Source organism: Eurosta solidaginis, chromosome 5, assembly GCF_040869045.1.
Source record: "Eurosta solidaginis isolate ZX-2024a chromosome 5, ASM4086904v1, whole genome shotgun sequence".
NCBI lineage: Eukaryota > Metazoa > Arthropoda > Insecta > Diptera > Tephritidae > Eurosta > Eurosta solidaginis.
Genome location: NC_090323.1, coordinates 236,557,089 through 236,569,926, shown reverse-complemented (window position 1 = coordinate 236,569,926; position 12,838 = coordinate 236,557,089). Strand labels below are relative to the sequence as shown.

General features: G+C 38.3%; 1 protein-coding gene across 1 annotated transcript in view; it reads left to right on the top strand.

Annotated features, from left to right (window-relative positions):
* Tmc (Transmembrane channel-like) overlaps positions 1-12,838 on the top strand; it is a 135,233-nt gene that overhangs the window by 87,236 nt on the left and 35,159 nt on the right. Inside the window, exons 7-9 of the mRNA XM_067757311.1 lie at positions 5,642-5,830; positions 6,049-6,179; positions 10,055-10,165. Of these exons, the coding sequence (XP_067613412.1) occupies positions 5,642-5,830; positions 6,049-6,179; positions 10,055-10,165 (431 nt within the window). The remainder of the gene's footprint in view (positions 1-5,641; positions 5,831-6,048; positions 6,180-10,054; positions 10,166-12,838) is intronic.

Genomic DNA, 12,838 nt, shown 5'->3' with positions numbered 1-12,838 from the left:
ACTACAGTTGTGTCAGATATACTCATTTTGATATTTCTCCATGCATTATACTCATCCAACAAGGAACGCAAAGGAATAAAGATGTCCTTAGCTGATCCGCTGTTGCAAGGCAAAATTCCAAACTGTATAGTTCTTTTAGAATTTTTGAGACAAACCACCTGATATTCCCTATTTTGTATTCTTTTTCTATCAAAGTGCAGACAAAATTTCTCTTCAGAGAGAAGCTCTTTAATTCGGACTTTTACATTTTCTGCATCCTTGATCACTCGACGCCAAATACACGATTGCGACGGTTTTGGAACTTTTATTTCGTCTTTAGCTAATTTTTGAAGAACTGTTGCCACTTTTCTTGTTCACACATGCAATTCTGATACTACCTTCGCTGCAGATTTTGTTGGTTCATACTTCCGTTTCATGGGGACGCACTCTTCCACATCGTTCCAATCGGTACTGTTAATATCTTCTTCAGAACTATCATGGTCGGTTGTAAAATAAGTACTTGGTTTGTTGACTTATCGGATTTCCTAGTTCGTTTAGATGGATGAATTGTTTTCTTTGAGGCCTCTTTCTCAGTTGTGTAACCTACTCGGCCGAATGATCCGATTTGCTTTTGATAAAGCTCTTTGTCTTCCCTGCACAGCCAATTTCCGGTCACTTTCGTAATATCAAAAAGAGTTTTCAAGTTTTCTCAAATTTTTCGCTCTTTCGCTTTCTATGAGCTTAAAACGATTTTATTAACTTGCCAACCTTAGTATAAACCTGTGGTCTTGAGAGAGAAGGGAAATTGAGCTTCTGCCAAAGCTTCAACAATTCTTTTGCTATTTTTCTTACTCGATTTTCTCGGCCCTTTTCTTCATCGAACAAGCCTAAAAATCTACCTACGCTATGATTTCTTAAAGGCATTTTACACATAACCCCATCCAAATCTTTTTTGACTTCAGGTATCATGGGACAGCGCTTTGTAGTTAATTTTAAATTTTTTTTCCATATTTCTGCTCCTGATTCCACTAATGAGTTTGGCTGTTTATTCTTGAACATGTTTTAAATCTAAAAATATAAAAAATATGATGATAAATATATTTTAAGAATTTTGTAAAAAAGGAATTTTGAGAAATTTTCGTAAAAAGGCACTATTTTAGGTGCAGAAATCTATTATTTCAGAATGTTTTTACTAAGAACTTTTTTTCTATGTTATTACAGTAAAACATATTTGTGCCTTTAAGCTGATTTGCATCGTTTTTAGTATAAAAATTGTAGACAAGGAGCTCTTTCGGTAGATTGATATACTAGGTATTGCCTTGCAGCCGCCTTGTAAAAGAAAAATAGTTTGCCCGTAACGTTTTTTCACAATCTAACAAAAATGTTACCAATAATGTAATGATTAGACAAAAGTTCATCGCATGCTACCACAGCACTTTGGAAATTCAGAAAAAGGTGCCAAAAATCATAACCCTAATGCACACAGCAAACACAGCAACTGCAGCCAATTGCTACTTGTTGTTGTGGAATCAAGTTGGTCACATAAATGCTTTAAACTTTTAAGTCATCATAAATGCAGTGAAATTGTCACGACATGGCATGGGTGATGTTGCAAATTTTATGGTATTTGCAACAAGTTCAACACAAAGAATGGAGAGCGAGCTTGTAAATGTCAGTAAAAATTGTGTATCGGGAGTGGTGGACATAAAAATGTAAACACTTACATAGTATTTAGTCACTTGTTCGCTTGTTTAATTGGTCTGATGAATTTTGTTTTACACAATTAAGGGGCATATTATGTATAACGCAATGAGTCATATTTCCACGTGTGTACTAAAATTCGTAACATATAAGAGCAGTTATTCACTACAGTGAATGACAGTAAACCTTTGTGAAATTTTTGGTATTATATAGTGGTTAATGTGAATGCCAGTGACTACGACGCAAAGTGTCACGGCGTCATACATAATGTGGCCATTAGTCGCAAAATTCGAAAGTAGTTTTGAAGTACCTTGATGGCATTCAGACAGGATTGGTCTTCACATTCTATGGCCATAAGAACTGCGAAACATTGAGCATGTCCGTTTGACTTCGGGTTTTGCAAAATGTTTAGTATCATGGTAAAATCTTAATTCAATGGTTAATTTGAAAAACGTTGTTAGCGACAAAATTTTAAGTTTTTAAGAAGAGGAGAGAGCCGGCTCTAAGCCAAACGGTAGAGTTGGAGGTGGAGTATACTCAAGGGAGCTTGAGCTCCAGCACTCCTTCATACTACCCGACCACTGCAGCGTATTCCACGCAGAAGTTTCAGCCGTTCTGGAAGCCGCAGTTAGGATAGGGACACACATTGTCAACAAAGAAATCTTTACTTTCAGCGACATCCAGGCTGCCATAAAATCTCTTGGCTCCTACTCGTTCAATTCTGGACTAACACTAAACTGTCACTTGTCGCTTCAAGAGAAAAGAAAGGTTGAAGCCCATAGTAAATCGGCTGATGGAACTTTATCAGTGTGGCTTCAAGCAAAATTAATCTACCATCGACCAGATTTTCACTATGCATCAAATCTTGGAAAAAAGAGTTGGCACACCTCTTCGTCGATTTAAGAGCACGAAAAGGAGCTGCCTACATGCCGCTATGTCTGAGTTTGTTTTCTTCACACAGCTGTGCAAAAGACGTTGAGCAACACCATCAGCTCAGGCAGAATTGGGAAGGAACTCTCTGAGCCGTTCTAAACTAAACGAGGTTTTAAACAGTGTGACTCCCTATCGTGCGGTTTCTTTAATTTGATGCTGGAGAAAACAATATAATAAATGCTGACGATATTGATATCATCGGCCTGGGCACGTAAGTTCTGCTTACTGCAAACTGGAAAAAGAAACGGTAAAGATGGGTTTGTTGTTGAATGAGGCAAAACGAAGTACCAGCTATCATCGAGCAAAGATCCAGAAGCGACTGACGCGCCTTGTTGCGCGGCCATAACCGTTTAAACGGTTAAGCGCCAATTAAGTAAGTATGTATGTAAAGGACCCGGTATTAATACAAACAACAATGTCAGTCTAGAAATCCATCGAAAACCTACGCTTGTCAATAAATGCTACTTTCGATTTGGTATGCAATTGAAACGTTAAATCTTCTCTCAGCAAACGAAAGTTAAGCTCTACAAATCACTCACTTATCGTGCGAGTCCTGATACATATATGGTACAGAAGCATGGATCATGGCAACATTAGATGAAGCGACTCTGGGAGTGTTCGAGAGAAAAACTCTTCAAAAGATTTACGTACCACTGCGCCTTGGCGACGGCGAGTAAGGAAGAAGATTTCAGTGGCTGCGCTGGCTTGGCCATGTTACGCGAATGATTAATCGGAACCCGTCTACGGAAGCAGAGGTAGAGAGCAGCCCCTACTCCGCTGGAAGGACTAGGTGGAAAATGATTTAAATTCCGTATATTGTAACGATTTTCCGTCATCCATTGTCAAATTTGGTTTTGAGCCAAACCGGTTTCGGCGTTGTGCCATCATCAGTGTCGATTTTCGTTCTGATCTGTTGCTGTCATTTGTCCTGTATTTATAGTTCGTAGGTACATGAGCAGCTATTGTAAAATTGATGCTTGTGTATATTTAGTTTTGTGTATGTGCTGTGTGTTCATTAAGAACCGAGGGTGGTTTTTACTGATCGTTTTGTGTGGCTGACTGAGGCAGGTAAAATTCCGTAATTTTAGTCGTTTGACCCTCTTTGTGAGTTTGTTGTTTTGGTGCGTTAATTGTTTTGGGTTTATTTGTTGTTGTGTGTTTGTCTGTTTTGATTACTTTGTTTCTTGTAAACAAGTTTTAAAGGCTCGAATATTGTGTCAGAAATTGTGTTTATCAGCTCGTTTATTATTCTACTCTCGAATGTTTTCTGTTTGTAGATTTCATGTTTTCGAGTACGTTGAGACGTCGACCTTTTGCTTGTATGTAAATAACCCTAACTGTTTTATTGATGTTTGCTGGGGAACATTCATTCTCGACCATGTGATTCGCGAAGTTAGACTCTGGTATAATATTTGGATTCCGTATTTTTTTGTTGTAATCTCTAATATGTTCTCTGAACCTCGTTCTTATTTGCCGTCCTCTTTGTCCTATGTAAGATATATATTGGTGTGACCAATTGGCGCACAAGCGACTGGCGTGTCTTGTTGCGCGGCCATAACCGTTTAAACTGTTAAGCGCCAATTAAGTAAGTAAGTGAGTAACCAGTCGAAAACATCATTATTTGAAACGTCCCGTATGTGTGCATACATCCGTATTTTCGTTCAAATAATTACGAGCCGTACCCGCGCGCATCTTGCGCAACCAATATAAAAGTTTCTTATCAAATATCAACAGAAATCAGTTTTTCTATCAATCAATTAAAACATACAGCTTGCGCTGCCATCTGGCGTATGGGAGCAACTGCCGGTAATGCAGTGCAAATATTCAAAATAGTGCCATAGTATAAATAGATTTCTTTGTGTGCTCACAATCGTTTATTTTTAACAAATTATTTTAATAAAATATAGCTAAACAAAAGCACTATGGCCAAAATTGACCAAAGCTCGCTAATAGCCCGAATCTCCATCTTTACAACCAAAACTTTATTTATAGATTTGGATTCCAAATAAGAGCGAAAAAGGGACCCGTACATAAAAACAGCAATTAGAAATAATATATATTGTTACAAATATTAGCAAAACTAAGGGGTGCTGTTATCTCTAAGCCGATGCTAAACAGTGATATCACCATAGATCAATCATTACGTATCTACATAAACGAAACAATAATTGCGTCTACACATATGTACCATGTACGTATACGAGCAGCAGAGAAGCAATGCACAAACACATGCATATATCTGAGATACTCCTGAAAGTATGCAATGAGAGAAGCTATAAAATCGTGCAATTGTAGTTACAGCTGAGAAATTTGGGAGCTGATGGCAACTAGTAGATTCTGGAAATGGAAGCGCCTAGAAGATGCAAACGTTGAAATCAGAGAGTATAAAAGGCAGCAAATGTAGAGGCGCTGGAATTCAGTTTGAGTTGAGCTATCAAGCAGTTATTGATTAAGCACGCAATCTGTCGGGCAATAGTAGAGTTTCATTTAGGATATCAGTCAGTTTGGTTATTAAGCAAGCTAGTTGCAAAGTATAAATGTTATTATGAAGTACTTTAATAAGGGCCATTTTTCCATTATTCAATATTGGAGTTATTTATTCAACAGTTTAGTGATTCGAACTTAGCAGAAGGGCAAATAAGAGGATTTGCAATAAATTCGTTACAATATGAATATGTATAAATTTATTGATTGTGAGGTTATGTTCAACCACTGCGATATGACGCTGTGCCAATCAATGTCAACACATTTTACGTTTGGCGAACCTTTTCATAGAATCGCATGAACACAAAATATGAGTTTTACTTCATAAATGTAAAAACTTTTGTAAAGTTATAGGTTTAACACACGTATACATATATATTTGCTCGTGCTATTTACTTATATACTAGTTCTATAAAAAAATAAAATAAATACTAACATATCGAGCCTTTACCGCCAAATTGGTGTAAGGGACATATTATGACCTGTGATATATTCACTAGAGCAATTTTTAATTATTTATTATACTTTCGCCTTATTTTTGCAGCGTTGGTTGCATTGGAAACGCGAAACCGTCAGCTTTCTCACCGTTTTGATTCCATGGGAGTTGCGCATCAAAGAGATCGAATCGCATTTCGGCTCCGGCGTTGCATCACATTTCACCTTCCTCCGCTGGTTAATGTGGGTGAATACAATGATGGCCATACCGTTAGTGGCATTCGTAATTGGACCCGAGGTAAGATTTTAAGCACTTCCTTACGCACTGAAAAATTTCAATATTCACATTAATGTCGAGTTTTCGCTTTATGCCATCAAATTTATATTCCTCTTTGTATTTCTGTTAGCTATAAATATAAACTTGCTACTCATCGTATTTAGCTCGTCAATGTCGTCTACTTACTGAGTCGTTGTTCATTTATCAAAAAACAGGTTTTTTCTTTTACATTTTCACAGTATTTTGCAACGAAAAAGGACGAAACAGATCCACGCAAACGTATGACCGAACATGAGTTCAAAGTGGCTGGCAATTTTTTCACATACTGGGAGTTCGAAGGTTATATTAAATATTCGCCAATGTTTTATGGGTAAATATTGTACATCCGTATATAGAAATGAATATTCATTCATAATATTCTGCAATACTAATTGTATAAAATAAATAAATGTAAGACGCGAAGAGATTTTAGGTCGAGCTTTTCTTCCTATTTGCATCGTGCTCCTTTTTAATTTTTCCTACAAATTGGTGGGACGGAACCTACTTTTATGCCGACTCCGAACGGCATCTGCAATACATATAAGTTTTCACAGAGAGCTTTTCATGACTGAAATACACTCGGAGTGCTTGCCAAACATTGCCGAGGGGCGACCCAGCTTAGATACATTTTCTTCTTATTTGAAAAATTTGTTTCTAAAATGTTTGATATAGCTTTGAGCGGGGCGTGAACCCAGGATCTTCGGTGTGGTAGGCAGAGCACGCTACCATTACTACAGGGTGGCCACAATTGTATCACAGCAGGAAATTTTAATAGGTAAGGTTATAGGATTTACGGAATCACATGACTTTTGTCCGTCCAGAGACCGTTCAACACAGGCCATTCAACAAGGCTAAACAAGCGCTGGAGTGGTACTACCTCCTGTCAAGTAGTACCCTGTCTGGTTGATGTGCTGCCCCAAACCCAAGCCTTACCGCGTCCTTCCTGTGCACTCCGTCCCCTATCAGATCCGCTTTTGAAGATAACTAGACCTAATGACGCCTGTCATAACTAAGCGCTAGCGTGTGGTAATCAGACGGCGGAGCCACACCGGGAAGCATTCTAAATCAGATCCAACCCCTTCGAATAAGCTGAAGTTTTACGTGTGCAAGGACCAAAGGTAGTTGGTTTAGGAGCACATTAGGTGGATCAGTTGGACAGGACTTTGGGGCACCTTTTAACTTTCGGAAGGCTGGTCTCTATTCATATTTTTGATATTGTACTTTTTGTACATGACCGCTCACCATACTATAGCCCCATGTGTTAGTGATGTTCCGACTACGTCTGTGTATATATAAATTGTTTCTGCTGACAAATATTTTACATAAGTTGAAGACTATATACGCCAAATTGACCCTTTGAGTGTGTGAGGGTCGTACTATTTAGAGAGAGTAGTCGAAACTGTAGTATTTTTAACCGACTTCATGTTAGCTAGTACTTCCTTATTTTCCAACTTTTATTCTATATTGTAAAAGGCTTCCTCTATATCTATAAAAGCTGCAAGAATATCTTCTTTAGGGATCCATTTGTGGTAACCATGAGATCATGGTGGGCAGTTTTGGTAGAGTTTTACTTCATGTATTCATATTGTGCTATAGAAAGCTTGGATCCATTAGAGGCGGACCCTATGTAGATGTCTAAGAGACTTTGAAAAATCTTTAGCATGAAGGAGGTAAGACTTATGAATTCATGTGTTCTTCTTCACCATGCTTTGGTTAAGAAAATGACTTTAACCCTTTGAGAAATGTAGGATAAAATTATGCCCGAATGTGTACCATTCCAGCCAGACAATTATATGCTCACCAAGTTTCTGTAGCAGGGACCGGTGATTTGAATGCGAGAAACTTTTGATAAAGAGTCTTGCTTTTCCCCTTTCAATGACGGAGCCCAGCAGTCTTTTCGAAGGAAGCCGTAGGTTCTGCATTAGCTGAGAAACAACCCCATCCCCCCCCCCCCTCAAGCGAAGTTACTGTGTTGATGTGCGATTACCGCAGGTACTAGGTCCCACCCAAGTTCATTTATACATGTACGTTGAATTGGTAACAGGACAATACCCAATGGAAGTATATATCATGCGACCAAATTTTTTGCACGATTCCCGCCGCTTATTGGCAACGACGGCGTTTCCGACTTTATCCAATCTCTATCCCATGCTTTTCTGGAACTTTTTCCGGCTCTCTGGCTCAAACATCTAGCTCTTCTTCTTCTTCTTGTAGCGCTAATACACTACCGCAAGATTTTGGGAAGTGTTATCGATTTTGATGTTCCTTTGCCATTAAGGTACTTGTTTGCCTTCTTACCAGGCTCGACTTTATGCCTGACAGTACAGACTATTGTGTACCGATAACTGCTCCCTGTGCAACCTTCACTCCAATCATTCCTCCGAAGGAGTAATGGAGAAAGGGACTCATATGGGAAAGGGGACCAGTTAACTTGTTCACCGAAGTTGAACGGAAAGGTTGGTGGGGGGTTTTTGCCAAGAGCTAAATGTAAGCCGCAAGTTTAAATTGTCGGATCACTGCAGCGTCTTCTAAACGGAAGTTTCTGCGTTTAAAGATGCTACTGGATGAAATGCTATCCAGTGCTACTATGATTAGCGAATTTAATATTTACTCTGATATCCAAGCCGTGGTCTGGGAGTGCCTGAACTCGCTTGCGATTGCATCGAACTCGTTAATCATTAAGATTATCTGGGTCCCGGGCCATAGTGATATCCCGGGCAACTTTCAAGCTTATCTTTTTGAACGCATCGGTACAATTTATACCGGATGAATTTGGCTGCATAATTTAAACCGGATTTTGGGATTCCGCTGGCCACTTGTCTCAGCTCCTGCATGAATGGTACGTCTAAATATACTGAAAACACCATCTTGCTCCAGCTGTATGGATGATGATGAAGTGGAATCATCGAGGCACTTTATGTTTGATTGCCCAGCAATTGCCAGAACTAGACGAAAAAAATTCCGTTGCGACTCACTTGAATCTCTGGAGGATTTACCCAAGTTTGAGACTGGTCTCATTAGAAACTATATCGGTGCTACCCGCAATGATTTTCTAAGTAGCTAAAGCTACGTTGCCGTTATTTTATGTGGTCCTTTATACAGACCTTCACGCTGTCCTAGTTGGCAGCTAGCACCTAAGCTAAGCAAGTACCTTACCCAAAAATCAAACAGCGATCTTGACGATTTTTTCAGACAACCGGCTATGCCCAATACGTAAACTTGTGGTAAAATTTGATGTTGCTAGCTGTTAAAATGAGGCAGAAATGGGGTAGAAATGGCGAAAACCCTCTTATTGAACAATCGGTTGTATGGGAGATATATGCTATAGTGGTCCGATCCGGTCGATTCCGACAAATGTCAAATTTCTCATCAAAATATGCCTGCTTACCAAATTTCATCAAGATATCTCAAAAATTGAGGGACTAGTTTGTGTTCAAACAAACGGACAGACGGACGGCCGGACGGACAGACGGGCATGGCTAAATCAACTCAGCTCGTCCCCTGATCATTTTGGTATACTTATTGGTGGGTCTAACGGAAACATATACATAAAAAATGATTTGGAGCCTTGAAAATGAAAAAAATCGATTTCAACCAAAACAAGTCCCAAAAACCAAAAAAAAAAAATTTTTAAAAACTGTTAATGCCAACGCTTTTATCGCATAATTTTAAGTGGGATAGGAACCATGAGACAAATTCGTTTTATTTGGTAACACTTTTGCACGTTTCTGAAAAACCTTTAAAAAAAAGCCGAAAAAATAAATTGTTTCACCAAAACACTCCTCAAAACCAAAAAAATATTTTTTTTTTTTTTTTCAAAAAAGTGTTATCGCCAAAGTTTTTAGCGGACAATTTTGAGTCGGACAGGGTATACATGAAAATTTTAAAATCAAATGAAAATTTTTTAAGTAGGTCATGAAAAAAACCTTAAAAATCAAAGAAAAAAAGTCAAACAACTCAAATTTTGCAGGCTCGAAAATTATTTTTTTGGGTATGCTTAGTGAAACTTTTTTTCCTGAGCCCAAAACCTATCGAAAAATCGATGGCGCGATATGGGTTAACTTTCGTCAATGAAAATCAACCCAGCTTAATACATATGATTACTCGCTTAAAGTTTTCCTGCATGGCTGCATTTGTCATAATCAAAGTCTTCATTTGTTTGCAAAATTTCAACATTTTTCAACTTTTTTCTTTCCTTCTTTGCAGTTATTACTCAAATATATCTGGAGCCAGCACGCTGGGCTACAAATTACCAATGGCGTACTTTTTGACAGCTGTTGTTGTTTATATTTACAGCTTTGTTGCTACGTTAAGAAAGTGAGTATTGCAGTAATATGTATAAGAATTTAAATTACGAATAAAAGTAAATAGTTACAGTGTTCCTTATTTCGTCAAGCTTCTTTTGAGAGGAATATCACTTTACCACGGGTGCGTGCCGTTTCGGAAAAGCCGTACCTTAGCTCATTTTTGAGAAAATGCTCTACCTTAACATTGTATTGAATAACGGCATACTGCAGTCACTATTCGGTTGAACAGCGTAGTATCACAGAAAAAACCCCTGAGCATAAATTCAATACTATTTGATCTCGGACAGGGCCTTTTTCAATCGAATTCTTAAATTGGGAGTTACTAAATAAAATTATTCATCCAAATTCTCAGCTAAGACATTTTCAAAAAAAATATTTGATAGGGCTTTTTTCAAACAATTTTCAAATCAAATTTTAGTTGGCTAAAGGTTTTGTTGTTGTTGTAACGAAAAGGACACTTCCCGAAGGTCTTGGGAAGTGTTATCGATGTTGATGGTCATTTGCCGGATGCAGGTCCCGTACGTTCCGCTACCAAGTCCGACCACCTCGGGGACGATTTGTTACGACGACATGCGACCTTCATGGCCATAACGCCATCCCACCCCCTAGATTCATAAGGAGTTTGGGGTCGCCAGAGCCTCGACTGTTAACGAAAAAGGATTCGCCACGGATAGGTGAGGTTGACAATTGGGTTTGGACAAGATATATATTGCGCTGGCGCCCTGAAAAGATTGCGCTACACAACCCATTAAATCTATTTGGTATTCTAGTCGCCTCTTACGACACGCATACCTACCGCGGATATATTCTAACCCCCTAAACCGCTGGGGGCAAGTTGGCTAATGACTGAAAACTCTGAATTCTTCTAGAATATCAGATTCTTCTTCCTTCTTACGTTCAATGTGGAAGTAAGATCTATGTAGAACTTACTGAATATATTCATAGTGTTGCAGGAATATCTAATGGTAAAAACATTCTAAAATGCATCGAATGTATTTAAATTTGTTGCATAGCATTATGTAGGAATGGGATGCCATCCTCGAATTAAGTGACACGGCATCCACACATATACCGTATTCATTACAAGTCACTAAGGATTTCCCTCGGACGCTCACCATGAACCTAACCTTTTAGTTATGTCATCAACATTAATAAGGAACGCCATCTATCACTGTTTCGCGATAACTGGTGACAATTGGGAGCTCCAAGGAAGACAAATTCTTCATCTAGCTGACTCTTCCAATCTCAACGGAGATCTAGTCCTCTGCCTCTTAATTCGGATGTTCACAGAAATACCTTCTTAACCGAACGCATTCGTCCACTCGCATAATATTACCTCGCGGGGGAAAGCTTTGGGGGTTTATTCTAGGACACTATAAGAGCAATTTCATCTTCTCTGGACACCATTCCTGATTCCAAGCCATACTTCAAGACAGGTAGTGATGAGCAACTAGTTGACCGTGATTTTTGTTCGTCGAGAGAGAACTTTACTTTTCACTCGCTTACTAATCAAAGTAGCACTTGTTGCAAGGAGTTATTCTCCGTTTCACCTATAAGCGGGCAGTGCATTTGCTGTTAATACTGGGGCCAAATCGTAACATCCGTGATCGTATAACTCGTCACGTAAAAACATGATTTTTGGATTATTACTACTTCGGTCGTAATTTTGAATCGCAACATACGTGACGAGTGATTGAACGTACACGTTACGTTCCACTTTCATTCGAGCACAAACTGGCGATCGTATACACACACAAATTTTATTGAAAATGTAAGAAAATTTTTAAAATATTTGAATAAAAAAAAATATAATAAATTTCAATGTTATTACATATTAACAAAGGTGGGATTCAAACAAGCTTAATCCAAGCCAAAAGAAAATATTGCCGGAATTCATGGCGAGACGCCCGCTTTGCTATCGGCTTACTTCAAATTTAACTTCTCCAGAAAGTAACTAAAAGCTTCGTAAGTTAAGCGAAATCTCTTCCAGAAACTGCAATAATTTTTTGTTACAAAGGAATAATACATAAATGACATGCTTACGCTTTGTTCGATAAGTCCAAATGGTTACATTGGGTCCACAGCAGTTATTTACTTTTTTTATACTTTTGGCAACCAATTTGACAGTTCAAAATCTATTGTGAGCTAAAAATACAATCCAAACTAATGTGGATCGTAAAATTTATTGTGAATTCAAAAGAAATTACGTTCCGTTTGCTATCGTATGTTATAATCCCATTTTGTGTATACGTTTGACTTATCACGTAATTTTCTTTCGTATGTTTTCCGATCCGTGATCGTATTGTCACGGATATTAACATCACTAAGTTATACCATCACTAAGGCGATACCAAGGCCACGATAAGCAGTATTTACGTCAATAATGAAATCATGTATACACATATATATGGCAGCCGAAAGATGTCACACACAGATGCATTTACTTATACGCCTATGTATGCGAGAGAGACTGTAAACTACATACATTCACATCAATAATTCAATCATTATGTATCTACATAAACGAATAAATAATTGCGTCTACCCATATGTACGTATACGAGCAGCGGAGCGGCAATGCACAAACACATGCATATATCTTATCTGAGTTGTCACAAAGAGAGCAATAATTTGTGCACGTAGTTGTGGCTGGCGATTTTGTAGCCGAAACTAACTAGTAACT